This window comes from Urocampus carinirostris, chromosome 18 (assembly GCF_059441175.1).
Source record: "Urocampus carinirostris isolate Australia breed hairy pipefish chromosome 18, RoL_Ucar_1.0, whole genome shotgun sequence".
Taxonomy (NCBI): domain Eukaryota; kingdom Metazoa; phylum Chordata; class Actinopteri; order Syngnathiformes; family Syngnathidae; genus Urocampus; species Urocampus carinirostris.
In genome coordinates, this window is record NC_142366.1 from 2,787,505 (window position 1) to 2,805,581 (window position 18,077).

An 18,077-nucleotide genomic window follows, 5' to 3' on the forward strand; every position below is an offset into this window, starting at 1 on the left:
TGTGATAAGCTTCCATCTTTTCTCGAATTGATGTAGTTGCAGTTGAAGTCTTGTACTGATTTTTTCCATAATGAACATTTGCTTTAATTTGTTTCTCCATTGTTTTATGTCAGGAGGTTGTGGTTTCAGCCAGGATACAGTGATCATTTTCTTTGCTACCAGAAGCATAACTATAAGTACATATTCATGTTGTCCAGTCAATAATTATTCTGGCAAAATTCCAAATACATAGGTCACTGGGTCCAACCGCAAGTCCCAACCAATAATTAATTTTATCTCTGTCTGAATACTTCTCCAGAAATTGAATATCACAGGGCAATTCCAGAAAATATGCGTGAAATGTCCGACCCGCCCACAGCTACGCCAACATAAATTAGATGTATTCTTATATTTTGAAGTGATAGATGGTGTATAGAACACATTTTTACTTTCCATTCAAACTCCCTTCATGTCAGAGTAATGGTTATTTTGTGTCCCTCTTTCAAAGTTTTCTCCCAGTCGTCATCTTTTATTACTACATTAGCTTCGTGTTCCATTTTTTCCTTAACCTCCATCTCATCATTACTGTGATCCATTTGCAGAGCTTTATTCAATTTTGAGATAACCCCCTTTATCAATTGTCATTTTGAGTATTATATCAATAATTCCTCAACTTTATTTAGCTCCTTACATATTTTCCCCCATTCATCATGTTTCTGGAGGTAATGCGTTAGTTGCAAATATTTGTAGAAATCTATTTCTAGGTAGGCCAAATTCTTGTTGAAGTTTTTCAAACGGTTTCGATACTTGTCCTTATTACCTTTTAAATGGAACAGAAAAAGGAAAAGAAAAGGGAAAGTAATAAATAAATTTAAGAAAAAAGAAAAGAAAAAAAATATAAAAGAAATTGCTAACAATTAAAAGAAAAAAGCCAAAAATAAATAATAGGGGGAAAAAAGGGAAGCGGCTTTCCAACTCAATTGAGTTGGAAAGCCGTGATCTAAACTAAGACCGATTCTTCTCCATCTCCTAGAACGAGGTGCAGGGCTTCTTCTTCGACTTGGTGGCCAAGCAAGCCTTTGATATCATCATTATGGTCCTGATCCTGCTCAACATGATCACCATGATGGTGGAGACGGACGAGCAGTCGCCGCAGATGGAGCGCGTCCTCAACAACATAAACGTGGCCTTTATCGTGGTCTTCACCAGCGAGTGCATGGTGAAAATTGTGGCCCTGCGCTGCTACTTCTTCACCGTGGGCTGGAACATCTTCGATTTCGTGGTGGTCATCCTCTCCATTGTGGGTAGGTTGTCTAGAGTGTTTTTGAGTCTTTTTTGAGTCAGATGTGCAAGCAATACATTATACACAGCTAGAATTTCTCTCTCTCTCTGTCTCTCTCTCTACATCCATCTATCCATCTTCTGTACATACCAGGGGTCTCAAACCTTTTTCAAGTGTCGAGCTCCTTTTTGTTACTAATTTGCGCAAAGGGCACCCACTCTGAATTTCTAAAAAAGCAACTTTGCTAGATGTCTTGCCAAATAACTGAAAGGTTAGCTTGATAGTTAACTAGAAAGGTTAACAGGTAAAAAACTAAAAGGGAGGCAGATAGCTAGCTAAAGCTGTAAAAAGCCAACTATATAGCCCCGATAGAAAGCTTAAAAAAGCTATATAACTAGCGAAAAAGGAGGCCAAATTTTAGCTTGATAATAAGCAAAAATGTAAAAAGCTAGCTAGATAGCTTGCTAAGTATCTAAAAAGGTACATTGACTTCAAAATACCACGTTTAAAACACACCACTTAAGGAACCCAAGTTGTCTTTACATGTATGCTTTGTAACTTCGGCCAAATTTGCTCCAGAATGCACAATTTGGAGTCCTGATTTTTATGCGACGGATAGATTAGATTAGATTACGGGGTTGCTTGTGGAACCCTTTGTTCTGTAAATCACATTACTCAGAATATTAGAACTATTCCATTCCAGCACTTGTTTTACCATCAAAACATGCATGTTAAATGAACACGCCATGGAAGAAAAGTTTTTCTCTCTTCATAGTACTTTCAACCATTATATTCTTACTATTTTTGTTCGGCTGGCAGGTTTAATACTAGAAATACCACACCCAAGCCATTTGGCTTTCTTACATAGAATGCTCATAGGACACCATGCATCTACAAATAAGGCCAACTCTGGTGTGAACAACTCAGTATTGACCCTTAACATGCTAATGTGAAGAAAAGAATGTTCGGTGGGGGCGTAACCATACCGTATTTTTGTAGTGGTACTCTTGTTGTATTTGTGTAGTATTTTTTTAGACTGATTTTAAAAGTAATTCTGTAGTATTTTTATACTATCAGCCACATTCTATTTGAACAAGCCCACCATGCTGCATTTACAGAAGAATGGGGACAAGATGGGCCGTTGAGTTGTCAGTTTTAAATAACACAGCCTTTTGGCTGTCCACTTGTCATTCTGGAGGGGTAAGAAAATTCCTGCGGCTTCTAGTGTTAATTAAGCTTAAAGGGCCATATGTGGCCCACAGGTTGTAGTTTGCGCTCGTCACGGATAGGGAATCACTCGATATTTTCTCCAATAGGTGCAAAGAGCTGACCAGGCCTCCATGGTGTTGTTGTGACAGTTATCTGTCAACAACTGACGTTTTGGGTGGCCTTACCCCTTACCCCCCTCCTTTCTACCTCATAACCTCAACACATACCAAGGTCCTGTTTGCTCATACAAACGAAACCATCGTACACACACATCATAAGAATTTCATTCTCTCTTCATGTTTCATTTCCTTCATTTAGCTGGAGAAGTGTGTGTCTTATTTGCGTGTATGTGCACAACGATGAGGCAGCCTTGGGGAGGTGAAGGTAACGGCGCCAATCAAAGCTGGCAAGGGGCGGGTCCGTGGAGACAAATCACACATGACCTGCAGTGTCGGGAATAACGCCGTTACAAATAAGTGGACGTTGACCGATTATTGGGCGGGCTCATTATAGGCACCGATATTTGGAAATCTGACAGCTATTGGTATCGGTATTTTTTTGTATTCATCGGGCTGATTATTTAGGCTCCTACTCTTCCCATACCTGTCAACCTGTACGGTTTTGCCGTACAAAGTACGTTTATTATGCATTTTAAGACGTGTACGACGTACGAGAAAATCTGTACGGAAAAACGCAAATTTGTCAATTATGGGTACCATTCGGCATACACCGACTATCACGAAACGGCAAATCAATCAGATCAAACGAGTTCGCCGCGTTAGGCTCTATCTCGGTATAGTTTTTTTCGTTGCAAACGAAGCGAGCGGTTTGATGTAGTGAAGGGAAGTCCGTCTTTTTTTAGAGAACCAGCTTTTTCGCTTAACTCATTATAAAGAGGCCCAACTCTCAAACGGCTCACTTGCTTTGATGCATTATATTACGAATTATTATGTTGTATAAAGAAGTTAAGAAAAAAAGGAAGTATGAAATGAGAAAATGAAAAAAGACAGGTTTATGGTTATCCCTTTAATCAGTATACTACCAACAATAATTTAATGCAGAAAATGAATTCATAATTTGAATAAGAAAATGTATTATTCTACTTAATTATATTTGCATGTATTTTTTCCTTCTACGTCCAAGCTACTTAATTTTTGAACTTTTTTTTATGATAAACCTCATTCATGTAAGGCAAATCAGGATCTCACAACAAAATGTTAATCAACAATATATATGATATAACAAAACACATGTACAATAAAACATGTTAAAGAACATAAATAAACACGTTTGGAAAAAAAAATATGGTGTAAGATTATTTTGTATTTTGTAAGGGAAAATACGACAGGTATGTCTTCCCCTCTTCCTCCCTCCTTTTAATTGGATAAGCAACCTGGGCGGAGCCCCTGCTGCAAAAGCTGCAAAAGCTTTCCAGACTCCACACACTGCAGACTCCAAAAAGTGAGTCCCTGAGTGTGAATAGAGCCGCTGATAATATTGAGATTTTAAAACGTCCATGGTAGAAAAGTGTGTGTGTGATTAATAGATAGTGTAAAAAGTGTAGTTAACTTGTTTTAGGGAAGCACGTTAAAGTGGAGACATATATATTAGCTCTTATCATTACATAGTGGGTCAATAAAGCATGTGTGTTTTTGGTCGAGAGAACCTAAAAAGCAAGCTGAAGTCGAAGGCTGAGTGATTACCTGTTACCATAACATTAGTTCTTTAATCTGGTTCTAAAACAGGAGTGAGTGGCCACACTTGTCAATTCGCAAACTCCTTTTGAATTTCTTGTGGTTTTTGCACTTTTTAAGTGATGTTGCTTGTATATTTATTTATTTATTGGAAAAAAAATGAACTGAGTGAATTGAATGTGTTGAGTATAAAAAAGGTACTTTTTTATTTTCAAAACTTTTTATTGTACATTTATGAATATTTTAATTTATGATTCCTATGATTTTCAGTGTTAACGGTTAAGTGTTAATTTAGTAATTTATAATAATGCATAATAAATAGTAATACAGTATATGGATTAAACAACAAAAAGAACCTGAAGAGCCATTTTGGAGCCAAAAGAGACGACTCTTTTTAGTGAGCAAAGCCGAAAAGGTTGGAATTTCCATCCCTCCAAGAGACCAATTGTATTAGATTTAGTTTATTAAACTCACTTTGTATCGTTTTCTGCTGATTGTTATTCTATAGTTTTGTTGCATTTCAGGTGTAGGATAGAACTGCTGCTGGTGAGGTGCAATAAACATGATAAGGTCCTATAAGAGAACTACCTGTCAATTATTTTCTAATCAACTGAATGGAACTGTCACGGTTGCCATGGCGCCCAACTGGTCCCCGCCGTGTGGCGCCAGGTTCTGTCACGGTTGCCACAGCGCCCAATTGGTCCCCGCCATGTGGCGCCAGGTTCTGTCACAGATGCCACGGCGCCCAATTGGCCCCGCCCATGGATACCAGCTCAAACGCCTTGACAGATTGCTCCCTGACTACTTAAACGCTGTGTTGTGAGTCGCCTGGTGTCGGAGCATCTGCAAAACTCCTGCTAAACTCTGTTGTGATACGTCAAACCCTGTGAATCCCCGTTTTTGCCTGTGTTTTTGCTCTTGTTTTGCCAAGCCCAGTGAATTTCCGTTTTTGCTTGTGTTTTGCTCCTGTTTTGTTCTCGCCCCGATCTGTTTGAGTTTGGCCACTTCCTTGTTCCACTCAATCTACTTCCGCAACCAACGATCTCCGGATCGAGTGTGCGCTCATTCCTCTTCTCCCCAATAAACCTGGAGTAACGTTACGCGAGTGGGTTCTGCTCCCTGTTTCCTGTCCCGGTCCTGACAGGAACACTGTTTGGCAAATTTCAAATTCTTTGACATACTGTAACTTAAAGTAATGGAAACGATTACTTTTCCTGGTAATTAGTTACTTCAGGGTTTGTACACCTTTTTAATGGCCAAATTCAAGCACTTTTTAAGCACTTTCAAGGCGATTTTTGTATTTTTTTTCCCCTTACCTTCAAAGAAGAAATCCAGCACAGATTGTGGTTGACTTTGATGACTAAAATACACTATCGCATACTTTGTCAATTTTGCGCTGTTCCTATATAAAATGAACGATCTTTTTGTGTCAATGGGCTGCTATGAGCTGACATGAATTCTGCCATTTTGTTTCAATAATGTTTGAGCTGCTCTAATACGTCAGACTTGTTTACAGACAATAAAAAAACAGGTGTGGGAGTTCAATATGGAAGAAAAAAATAGAAAGAAAGTACTGTATGTATGATAGGTAGAAAAATCAACCAAATATGGACTCATTTAATAATATTGATTGCTCCAAAGCAAAGTGCATTTTCTTTCTTGTAATGTAAGAGACTGCTGATCTTTTGCTTATGCTTTTTACTTGTTTTAATTTATATAAATATTTATATATATATATGTATATATATATATATATATATATATATATATATATATATATATATATATATACATATGTATATTTTTTTTGTCAAAGATTTGTGTCTAAATTGGTTAAAACAGACTTGTAAATAGTTTTTTTTTGAATTTTATCATTTATTTATCGCATTGATATTTTATTGTTTTAATTTTCAGTGATTTTGTGTTGTTGTTCGACTTTAAATCTGTTCAGTGTGTAAAAAGCTAAAATTGTTTTGTATTTTACAAATTATCTTTTTCATCTGTGAATATTTTAATCCATGTTTCATGTTTTGCAGGGACAACTGCAAAACACACAAATCAACTAATTACTCAATAATTTGTTGCATAATGTTTTATTATTATTTATCATATATTGTATCATTAAAAAATTGAAAAAATCTGGGGAGCCGAGCCAAAAGAGACAGTTTTCTAAATAGCACTTTGCTCTTGGGTGCGACCAGTGGGGGGCAGTGAAGCTTTGCATGACAACTTCATAATGACAAAACCACCAGAGCATGCTTGCCTGTGTAATTTCTACGCACTTTTAAAAATATTTCTTCATTTATTGCATGGTCTATATCGTCAGACTGCTAAGAAACACGGCAATGACAATAATTTCAAGCATTTTCAAGCACTTCACCCAAGATTCAAGCATGTTCCTGACCTTGAAAAGACAACTTTAAAATTCAAGCATTTTCATAGATTTCAAGCACAAACAAATCAATAAAAAGACATATTAATAAAAGTGTTTAATACACAAATAAATCATCATTCTACTCTTTTAGTTATTTGCCTAATTTTTATCACTTGAATATATTTTTTGTCCATGAAGCCGATGAACTGAAAATGTATTTGTTTGAATTTCTAAATTAACAACTTATCATGTTATTTTTAGGTTTTTACTATGTGATTGCCATGTTAATTAATAAAATGAGGGTTGAATAGACCTAGTCAGCCAACAACATAAATCATTTCACCAGAAACTCACAAAGAACCAGCACTGGTGAGCTATTTTCAGAGTAGCCCCACAGGCACCTCAATTGTCTTTGGGGGGTGCCCTGGTGCCCAAGGGAACCATGTTGGAGATCCCTGGTTTACAGTCACCAAAAAGACTCTGTTTTGGCTGTACATCTATATGGAATCCGTTATATGAAAGCTCATCAAATACTATATGTTCACTGTTGAGACAGTGGTTTGGAACCTAAGGCTCAAGTTATATGACTCTTTTCATGAGCACATATGGCTCAGAAGTAAAATGGATATGTTAATTTATTTTCAGCGTCCCAATGCTAATAGGGTTTTAGGGTTTTTAAGGGTTATTGTTCTATCTTCGTTGTTCATTATCCATTATCCGTTATCGGTCAGTTCATAATACGCTACAAAGCCTAGGAGCCGGGACACTTACTCTCAGCCAAAAGGCCAAGCTAAGGTCCTAGCCCTAAAGCCTTGCTGCGATCATTGCGAATGCACCGTTCCCGGAGGTACTGCAATACCGGGCCGATGCGTGGAGTGGACAGAGCAAGCTCTTATTCCATCTCCGAATTGCAAAAAGCCAAGCTAAGGACCTAGCATCAAAGCCTTGATAAGGCCAAGCTAAGGACCTAGCATCAAAGCCTTGCTAAGGCCAAGCTAAGGACCTAGCATCAAAGCCTTGCTTTAAAGCCTTGAAGTACGCAGAGGGGATTTGGGGTTTTTAAGGGTTATTGTTCTATCTTCGTTATTCATTATCCATTATCCGTTATCGGTCAGTTCATAATACGCTACAAAGCCTTGGAGCCGGGACACTTACTCTCAGCCAAAAGGCCAAGCTAAGGTCCTAGCCCTAAAGCCTTGCTGCGATCATTGCGAATGCACCGTTCCCGGAGGTACTGCAATACCGGGCCGATGCGTGGAGTGGACAGAGCAAGCTCTTATTCCATCTCCGAATTGCAAAAAGCCAAGCTAAGGACCTAGCATCAAAGCCTTGATAAGGCCAAGCTAAGGACCTAGCATCAAAGCCTTGCTAAGGCCAAGCTAAGGACCTAGCATCAAAGCCTTGCTTTAAAGCCTTGAAGTACGCAGAGGGGTTTTGGGGTTTTTAAGGGTTATTGTTCTATCTTCGTTATTCATTATCCATTATCCGTTATCGGTCAGTTCATAATACGCTACAAAGCCTAGGAGCCGGGACACTTACTCTCAGCCAAAAGGCCAAGCTAAGGTCCTAGCCCTAAAGCCTTGCTGCGATCATTGCGAATGCACCGTTCCCGGAGGTACTGCAATACCGGGCCGATGCGTGGAGTGGACAGAGCAAGCTCTTATTCCATCTCCGAATTGCAAAAAGCCAAGCTAAGGACCTAGCATCAAAGCCTTGATAAGGCCAAGCTAAGGACCTAGCATCAAAGCCTTGCTAAGGCCAAGCTAAGGACCTAGCATCAAAGCCTTGCTTTAAAGCCTTGAAGTACGCAGAGGGGTTTTGGGGTTTTTAAGGGTTATTGTTCTATCTTCGTTATTCATTATCCATTATCCGTTATCGGTCAGTTCATAATACGCTACAAAGCCTAGGAGCCGGGACACTTACTCTCAGCCAAAAGGCCAAGCTAAGGTCCTAGCCCTAAAGCCTTGCTGCGATCATTGCGAATGCACCGTTCCCGGAGGTACTGCAATACCGGGCCGATGCGTGGAGTGGACAGAGCAAGCTCTTATTCCATCTCCGAAATGCAAAAATCAAAGATCATGGCAAGAGGTACGGCCAAAAGGCCAAGCTAGCCCTAAAGCCTGACCAAGGCCAAGTTAAGGTCCTAGCAATTTTTTTGGGGGTTTGAACAAATTTATTGACACTAAAAACAGAAAACAATCATGACAATCTCAACAGCAATTAAGCACATTCACAATATTATATTCCAATATTACGTTTTTAACAGCAAACACAAAGTGAGGTTTGAACAAACCTTCTCGAAAATCAAACATATTCACAATTTCATTATATAACATCTTTGTTAGTGTCAATAGATCCGTCCAGGCCAAAGTCGATTGTCCTCGGTCTGAACAAATCCACTGACACCAACAGCAGCAAAACACAGCCATCAAGCATATTCACAATTTTTTTATATTTGACAATATGACGTGACGATATGACGTTTTAACATTTTTTCCTGACATTTCCAACATCAATTAAACAATTTCAGAGTTATTTTCTTTTAACAGTAGTTAACCAGCGTGTAAAAGGCAATACTATTGTGCAAGGGCATAGCTCTGCCATCCCACCCTCCCAAGCAGCATTCTTCCAGTCCTCTGTGTGGGTCCTTTCCCTTCTGCGTGGGTCCCCTCCCTTCTGGGTTCCACAACCCAGGCCGTTGCTGCCGGGACTCCCACAGCGTAGCTCCGGCTCCCCCCTCCGGGTGGGTACAGACGAGTCTTCTTTATGGCTGCGTCCTAGGCCCGCCGCTCGCAGATTGTATGGTATCTGCAGCCTCCTAGCAATAAAGCGTTGAAGTACGCAGAGCGGGATTATTGTCTAAATAAGTGACAAGAGATTTTTAGTCCTTTATATAGTTAGCAACTACAGTTTATAGTCAGGGTGTCACACCAACAGACCACGTTTTGGCTATATCCTGTTAAGGAATCCTTTATATGGAAGCTTATTAATCAATTTATGCTTACTGTTGAGACAATTTACAATGAAAACCCACAGAACAAACTATAATCACCCAAAAAGACAACACAAGCACATAGAGCCATTGGATTGGGTGAATGGTAGGGGTGAGCGGAGCTGTGCACCAAGCGCTGTCTGCAACAACAGTAAATATGTCAGTATCCTTGTTGGCAGTATTTTGTAACATTTGTACAAAAAAACTTTGCTTGCGCCTTATTTTTAAACCATTATTTGGGACAAAAATGAAGGTTGAAATGAGCCTCAACGATCTTAATTTCAGGAGGTAGACAAGTTTAAAATATGTGTTATGGCGCTCTCAAAACACCAACAACCAAAAAAACAAAACAATATTTTGCTATCATGGTTCTTTGGGTCAAAATGATTCCCGACACCTGCTTGATGATGAAAAGATGCAAAACAAAATGTAAACACCTGAAAATGTCGCCCAAGCATCCAGAGTCAAAATGCTCTGGTTGCTTGGGTGAATAGTAGTGGCGGGCACATCTCTGCACACATAGCGCACTGCCCGTCTCTCTCACCCAGCGCCCTCTGCGCCAGGTATGGCTCTTTTCACTTAGCTTGGGGATAAAAATTCACACCTCTAGGCCATGGAGTGCAACACATCACACATTTCTACCTAGGGGTCTCCAACCTGGTGCCTCCGGGCACCAAAGGTGCCCCCCAAGGATAGTTGAGGTGCCTGCGGACTTGTTCTGAAAATAGCTCAACAGTCCTGGGTCATTGTGATTTTCTAGTAAAAAGATTTTTATTTTTTTTATTGGTCAACTGAATCTGTTAAACCCTATTTTATTATTATTATTTTTAATAATCAACCTGATAATAAAATAGTAAAAACATAGGAATAACAAGTTAAGTTTTTTTAACATGTTAAAAAATGTATTCAAGTATTGATAATTATTTTCAAGCTATTATTTAGAGAGTAAATTAAGAATGTATTTGTGTTATAACAAATCTATTTTTTCATATTTTTTTTATAAACTGAATTCCGATTCATGGATTTTATAAAGCAAATTAGCAACAAAAAAAAGGGTCTGTTTTTTCACTTAGCTATTTGGCTACCTTTTTTATCTTTGTAGCTAGCTATCTTCCTACCCTTTTAGCTCTTTATGAAGCTATCTTGCTAGCTTTTTTTGCTAGTTATCAAGTTAAATTTTGGACTCCTTTTTAGCTAGCTATCTAGCTTTGTTTTTAGCTTTCTTTTGGGTCATTTAGATCGCTTTTTACTCTTTTAACTAGTTATCTTCCTCCATTCTACTTTTCTACCTGTTTGCCTTTTTAGATAATTATGAAGTTACATTTTTAGCTGTTTATCAAGGCATCTAGCTTAGTTTCTATTTTAGAAATGCATTTTAAACTGGGTGCCCTTTTTGCTTATTAATAACAGAAAGTAGCTCGACGTTTTGAAAAATGTTGGAGACCCCTGTTTCTACCACTAGCGGCAGTAGTGCTCTGGTGCTTTTCTACCTTTAAGATTGGTAAGAAGAAATTAAATTAGTTTTTTCCATGTCTCCAAGGCAATGAGATGCATCAAAATACACATGCGAGTGTGACGTCTGCCTTCTACATTTTCCGTACTTCTTTTCAAGCGTAGTTTGCTCAAATTATCAAAAAATGGTGAATGCGCTGGAGAGCTTTTAAGACGAATATTTGAGGATTTCAAAGATTTGCATCCATAAAACGGAATGGAGGATGAATAATGACCACTCCATTCCCAAGCTTACAACTATGACCATGTCACATAGATGAAAGTAAACACATCTGTATCCTTCTTGTTTGCAGTATTTTTTGACATTTTAACAAAACAACTGTGCTCCCACCTTATTTTGAAACCATTTGGGCTGACCAGAGGGGGGCATGTGTGGAGAGTGCCCACCCACAGATACGCTCTGCCCACCCAAAAAAAAGTGGATTTAGGAAAAATGAAACACAATAAAGTAAAAAGAAAGAGGGGACATTAAAAACAAAAGGAAAAAGTAGAAGAAAAACGTGGTGAATAGATAAAAGGCTAGGAAAAAGGAGAAAATAAAGAGAGGAAAAAATGCAAAAATCAATAAAAAAAAGAAAAAAGGCAGGAAAAAAAAACAGGAAAAAACTTTTAACTCACTTAAACGTTGAACCTTTTATACTAAGCCACTTTAAAGTGAAGCAACTGGAATCCCTGTGGGACACAACAAAATTTCAAATTAAAATAATAACTTTTCAGTACAATTACAAATAAACTACGACATACAATAATAATTTGAACCGTTTTTTAAAAAAAGCTAATCGAAAAACACATCCCTGAAAAGCACTGGAAACATAAAAAATATTTACAAATCTAAAAAAAATAAAGGTAAAATACAAAACAATTTTTTATATACCCAAGATATTTAAAATTAAAAACACAGGAAAATATTGCTGATTGAAAAATCACTTGAGCAAAAAAGAAGTCTGAAAGAGAGCTGTCTATTGTTTTAAATACTGAAACCAAATGTAAGCTGCTGCTGTATGTACTGATTCAAACATTTAACATGCTTAAGTGCTGTGTAAAATATGTTTTGGGGTAAAAATAGGTGTACACCCCCATACATTTTTCTGGTGACGCTACGGTCAAATGAGTCTTAACGATCTCGGGTACCGTATTTTCACGAATGTAAAAATCTCAATTTTCTTTAAATTGTGTGACGCACCCCAGGGTGCGCTGCGCACTGTTTCTCATATAAAGCGGCGGACGTAGACTTGCTCGGTGACCTTAGGGTTAGGCACCCGCCCTGAGACTAGGAGGTCACAGATTCAATCCTTGGCCAGGTCATACCCAAGACTTACAACATTGGTATCTATTGCCTCCCTGCTCGCTGTCGGCATTCGGGGTTGGATTGGGCGGTTTGGTAACCTAATGACTCGTAAGAACTAGGAAAAACACGGGAAAAAAAACCCAAAAGAAAACATGAGGCTTTGTGGGAGTGTGGGCGTGACCGCTAACGAATGAGGTGTAGGTGTGTGTATAAGGCTAGGTTCACACTGCAGAGCTTAATGTTCAATTCCAAAGTTTTGAGATCGTTGACATTTCTGACTAAATGCGACTTGTATGTGATCTCCTGGGACCTCTCTGCATCTCCTGTGTGAACGCAACAAGTGTCCTGCTTGTGCAGAAGAGGACACTTGACGTCACACGTTATGCGTCCAAGGTTTGTATTCATGGATGCTCACGCCATAGCGTATCTAGAAATTTGAAAGTTTATGTGCTACCGGAGGCTGAGCAGAGTTGTCCCCCTGAATATTGATCAAATCCAAAACATCACTATCCCTTCATTAAATCTGTTCAGTTTGTAACCTGTGTTACAACCGTGTTTTCATTCGCCATTGTGTGTTGATTTCTACGCTATGCACAAGTACATGGAAACCGACAAGAGAATTGAAGATTAATAAATCGAAGGTCCGCAAGTGGAGGAAGCTGAAAAACGAAATCCGACAAGTTTTTATCTGTGTGCTTTACTTTGTAATCTAAACTTAAATAAACCACAATCAAACTCAGTTTTGTTACCGCTGTAATTTTAAACAGCACACTTATGCTTGTCTGTGTTGTAAGGCGGTAGCAGCAGAGGAGACCCGCACCCTATCGTGCAAACATCTCACAGTGTGATAAAATGAAGTACTAGCTTTTGTATGGCGAGCAGGTTTGGCGGTTTTGTTGAATTTCCAGACTCCAGGTGTTACGGCATCATCACCAGAAAAATCATGACCCTTCTTCTCCTTTTCCAGGCATCGTGCTGGCAGACATCATCGAGAAGTACTTTGTGTCTCCGACGCTGTTCCGCGTGATTCGCCTGGCCCGCATCGGTCGCATTCTGCGTCTGATCCGCGGCGCCAAGGGCATCCGCACGCTTCTGTTCGCGCTTATGATGTCGCTGCCCGCCCTTTTCAACATCGGCCTGCTCCTCTTCCTGGTCATGTTCATCTATGCCATCTTTGGCATGGCCAACTTTGCCTACGTCAAGCGGCAAGCAGGCATTGACGACATGTTCAACTTCGAGACCTTCGGCAACAGCATGATCTGCCTCTTCCAGATCACCACCTCAGCAGGCTGGGACGGGCTCCTCAGCCCTATCCTCAACAACTCGCCAGAGGAGTGCAACCCGTACCTGCCGCACACGGGCACCAACCAGCGTGGCAACTGCGGCAACCCCTCAGTGGGCATCACCTTCTTTGTCACCTACATCATTATCTCCTTCCTCATCGTGGTTAACATGTACATTGCCATTATCCTGGAGAACTTCAGCGTGGCTACCGAGGAGAGCACCGAGCCGCTGAGCGAAGACGATTTTGAGATGTTCTACGAGGTCTGGGAGAAGTTCGACCCCGAGGCCACGCAGTTCATCGAGTACGCCAAGCTGTCAGATTTCGCCGACTCTCTTTCGGAGCCGCTCCGAATTGGCAAGCCCAATAAGATCAAGCTCATCTCCATGGACCTGCCTATGGTCAGCGGGGACAAGATCCACTGCTTGGACATCCTCTTCGCCTTCACCAAGCGTGTCCTTGGCGAGTCAGGTGAGATGGACGCCCTCAAGCAGCAGATGGAGGAGAAGTTCATGATGGCCAACCCCTCCAAGATCTCATACGAGCCCATAACTACCACGTTGCGCCGAAAACAAGAGGATGTCTCTGCTGCTGTCATCCAGCGCTGCTACCGGCGCCATCTGGTGCGCCGCCAGATGAAGGCCGCCTCCTACCTCTACCGCCAGATAACCACGCCGCGGCACAAGCCAGTCCAGAGCGGCGACGGGGCTCACGAGGGACAAGAGGAGGATGAGGAAGAGTCGCCTGAGAAGGAAGGCTTGATCGCTGCCATGATTCGTGAGAACTACGGCTCCGGACTGCTCGGGACGGAGCGCTCTGAGACAGTGTCCTCCACCTCTTCCCCGCCATCGTACAACAGCGTGACGCAAGCTTTACAGCAAAAGATGGACACCACTGAAACTAACTGACGGCGTCACCCTGTAGGAGCAGCTAGAACAACAATTGAAGGTCTTTACGAAAAAGCCGTCAGCTGCTTGGGCCGTGTTGGCGTTTGGAACAGGCTATGTCAGTTTTGTGTTTCTTCCTGCCTCCTGCTGCATAGAAACGCAGAAGCTTCTTCTCAACCCGCCCCAAACTATAAACACTCATGTATTTTTGTCTCTCGTTGGCCAGGGGCTGCGTTAGCAACGTCAGCTTGCGCGAGGTTTCGATTGCCAGGTGAGCTTAGTAAAGGTTTTATTAGAATGTAGAACTTTGTTGGTAGTCTTTTCTTAGCTGTACGATTATTATGACAATTTTTTATATTTTGTAGCCCGTCTCAACAAGAGAGAAAAAATCTTTGACACTTTGACTAAGAACCATTTTTTTACGTTTCCGTCGCTTAAGCTCATCATCTCGAAAGCTACACGTGAACCAACAGTGTTTTGCCAGAAAGCTAACATATCTGAGAAAAGAGAAAGACAATGATTGTTACGTATCGCATGTTGTTTATGTTGGACAGCCAACCAAAGTAGATCACTGATAAGGAAACGACAATCAGAAAAAAAATAGAAATTATCACTCAAACGAGTGCATTCATTGTCAAAAGGTAATCTTCATAGTAGTTGAGGTGTCACACTTTTCATGTTGCTCCCCAATATACAGTGGTATCTTTTTATACCAGCGCTTTTAAACACGAACATTTTGTGTTTTATTTGCAACAAAAATCTTGGTCGCTATACGTAGGAAAATCCAGTTCACGAGCAGTTCCAGAAGCTACCACTTGAGACCGCTAGCATCAGTTTGTCCAGTTAGCGTATGCAAACTCACTGCTTACGGATCCCTCAACCACGAGGGTTGTTGGTGCACCACTTCCTGTCGTGTTTTTTTGGGGGGGTTGCAGGGGTTTGCTCCCCCACATGAAACAGAAAATACCAATTCCCATTGATTCCAGTAGCAGGAGAACTGTCCTAATCTTACTCAGATACAGCTTATTCATCATCTGGTCGCTGTTGATTTTTGGTGTATAGCGTCACAGGCAGCAGCGTGTGGAAATACTGATACTATATCCTACAGTCAAAAAAATACAGAATTGTGCTATGAAATTGTTTGTGAACGCTCTTTTAAAGCAGTGGTTCTCAAATAGTGGGGGTGCGCAAGGCTTCGCCAAGAAAAAAAACACCCATTTCATTTTGTCAATATCCATCCTTCCATTATTTGCATCTCTCATCCTCAGTAGGGTTACAGGAATACTGGAGCCAATCCCAGCTATCTTAGGGCAATACCAGCCAGCCGCAGGGCACACAGAGAGATACAACTCACTTGCTCATTTTCAGGTAGGGACAATTTGGACCGCCCAATTAACCTGGTGTGCACGTTTTCGGAATGTGGGAGGAAACCCACGCAAACACGGGGAGAACATGCGTACACAGCACAGGAAGGCTGGTAGCTGGATTTAAACCCATGACCTCAGAACTGTGCCGTGGACGTGTTTACCACTCAGTTGCCCTTTGTTAATATCATCCAATTTATCTTATTCTTGTATTGTTTAAGTTTAATTACTATTGTAATGAAATGAAATGATCTGCATTTATATAGCGCTTTTCAAGTCAAGACTTTCCAAAGCGCATTACAGTGTGCTTCACATTTCCCAATAGCGGCCGTGCAGCCATGTAAGGCGCTAACCTTACATGCTTACTGGGGGTATTAGGGGTTCAGTGTAACACGGGATTCGAACTGCGATCTCTTGATCCCAAGACGAGCGCTCTACCTCCTGAGCCACTGCCGCCCTGTGGTGCAACACCAAAGTAATGTGTTATAGGGATCATGAAGATGTGTTTCATAGCTATTCAGGCTTCACTTGAATGCTTTTGGGAGGACGTAAACGGACCAATTAGTTTTTACAATTCTGGATCGAATTAAGCTCGTATAAAGAGGTACCACTGTATGTATTATTTTTCATCAACGTCATGCTTGATTATTTATCCGTCAACGACTTTTTTTCCCTGCTTGATCGGTTTTCTACAAACACTGACTTTTTTTGCACTGAGAAACATAAGTGGAAAATATTAAAAAAGCGTGAAGAGCAATAAACGCTCGGCCTCTGGAAACCTCGAGAGTGACTTTCAGGACCTTAGACACAAATGCACAACCGCGGCGTTCCCACAGAATGCTCAACCTTTTATGTCAAAGTGGTGATTTAATCCTGCACCCTTCCCCTAAAACTATTCCTGAGGAGAAAATGAGCGGCGCCTGGATTCTTATTCTGCTGTTGAAAGCAGAAGTTGGTGTGGCGTTGCACTGAAGGGCTCTTTTCGCTAGCAATAGACCACGAGTGTGCCTGCCTGCAACCATTGCCCCATCTTTTGTGCCCCGAGTAGCTGTACTGGTAGCTGAGGTGGCTCTTGATTGGCCCGTGAGTCACAAAAACAAAACACATTTTGAAAATAGTTTCAAGGACGGACAAACAAACACTTGTATCTGATGTGTTGCGGCTCCTCAAGTGGCGCGGATGCAATATCATTTAAAAACGAATAAATTGTTTTATTGATGCAACGGTGCCCTGACATTTGCCGCATACATGTTTAAGCTTGCGTGCATAATTTGAGGTGTCTTTAAAAAGTATGTGCAATGCCATAGATATGACACTGAGCCAAACCACCAAAGGACCGTGACAGAGGATGTCTAATTGAAGCAGTAATTCTTTCTCCAGGTGGTGAGAACTGCAAAAAGACATTACAATGCATTACAACCTTTTTCCAATAAGTTGACAAAAATAAAGTACATGAAATTTTCATCCGTCTGAATTACTGCAAGATATAATTTTATACACAATACAAACAGTTTTTAAAATTTACGGTATTGCCTTGTTAATCCTTCAACATAGATAGATTAAACATTTACCTGTCATGTCAGCCATTGTGTAGGACTGCTGATGACAACTAGATCGCTGAACAGGAAGTGACTTGGAAAACCCAGAAGTAGTATTATTTCTCTATATTTTTTTTAACTTAAATCTCAAAATATCTAACCACAACACCTCTTGATTAATGAACTAAGATGTTAGTCTACTATTACATTTAAAACATAGTAACTTATTTATTAAAGAAAAACAGTTGCCATAAGGACAACACAGTTTATGTTAACAATAACCAACTGAATTCAAAGAGCCCTTATAATTTGTATCCATCTGCTTTTATCTTACTTTTAGCTCAGCCCTTTGGGTCTCGGAACACCATAGGTAGGAAAAGAAGTACAGGGTTTGGAAAGTGACTCCAGGTCCGTCACTGCAGTTTTTTGTTAATATAGAATCAAAATTGTGAAAGTACATAAAGGTCTGTTTCAAATACTGTCAAAACGCCAACCAAAACCCCAAAAAGCTGAAAAAGAAGAGTTTATTAAAGTGCGTCTTAAGAGATTCATGTGCTACCCAACAGAAGCTGCAATGGTGACACAAGTCAAAAAAGAAACAAAAAAGAAGCTTGTAGCTTAAAAAAAAAGTTGTTGACCCGGCTATGGATTATCTACAAAACTGTTGTATAACAAT

The 18,077-nt window shown here is 40.3% G+C and overlaps 1 protein-coding gene and 4 pseudogenes across 1 annotated transcript in view; 1 reads left to right on the forward strand and 4 right to left on the reverse strand.

The window, feature by feature from the left end:
• LOC148348016 (sodium channel protein type 5 subunit alpha-like) overlaps positions 1-16,641 on the forward strand; it is a 191,580-nt gene extending 174,939 nt beyond the window's left edge. Inside the window, exons 27-28 of the mRNA XM_088322381.1 lie at positions 1,013-1,283; positions 13,298-16,641. Coding sequence (XP_088178507.1) covers positions 1,013-1,283; positions 13,298-14,520 — 1,494 coding nt within the window. The 3' untranslated portion in view covers positions 14,521-16,641. The remainder of the gene's footprint in view (positions 1-1,012; positions 1,284-13,297) is intronic.
• LOC148348018 (U2 spliceosomal RNA) lies at positions 7,364-7,501 on the reverse strand (annotated as a pseudogene).
• LOC148348019 (U2 spliceosomal RNA) lies at positions 7,748-7,885 on the reverse strand (annotated as a pseudogene).
• On the reverse strand, positions 8,132-8,269 carry LOC148348020 (U2 spliceosomal RNA; annotated as a pseudogene).
• Positions 8,516-8,649, reverse strand: LOC148348021 (U2 spliceosomal RNA; annotated as a pseudogene).
• Positions 16,642-18,077: the final 1,436 nt, after the last annotated feature.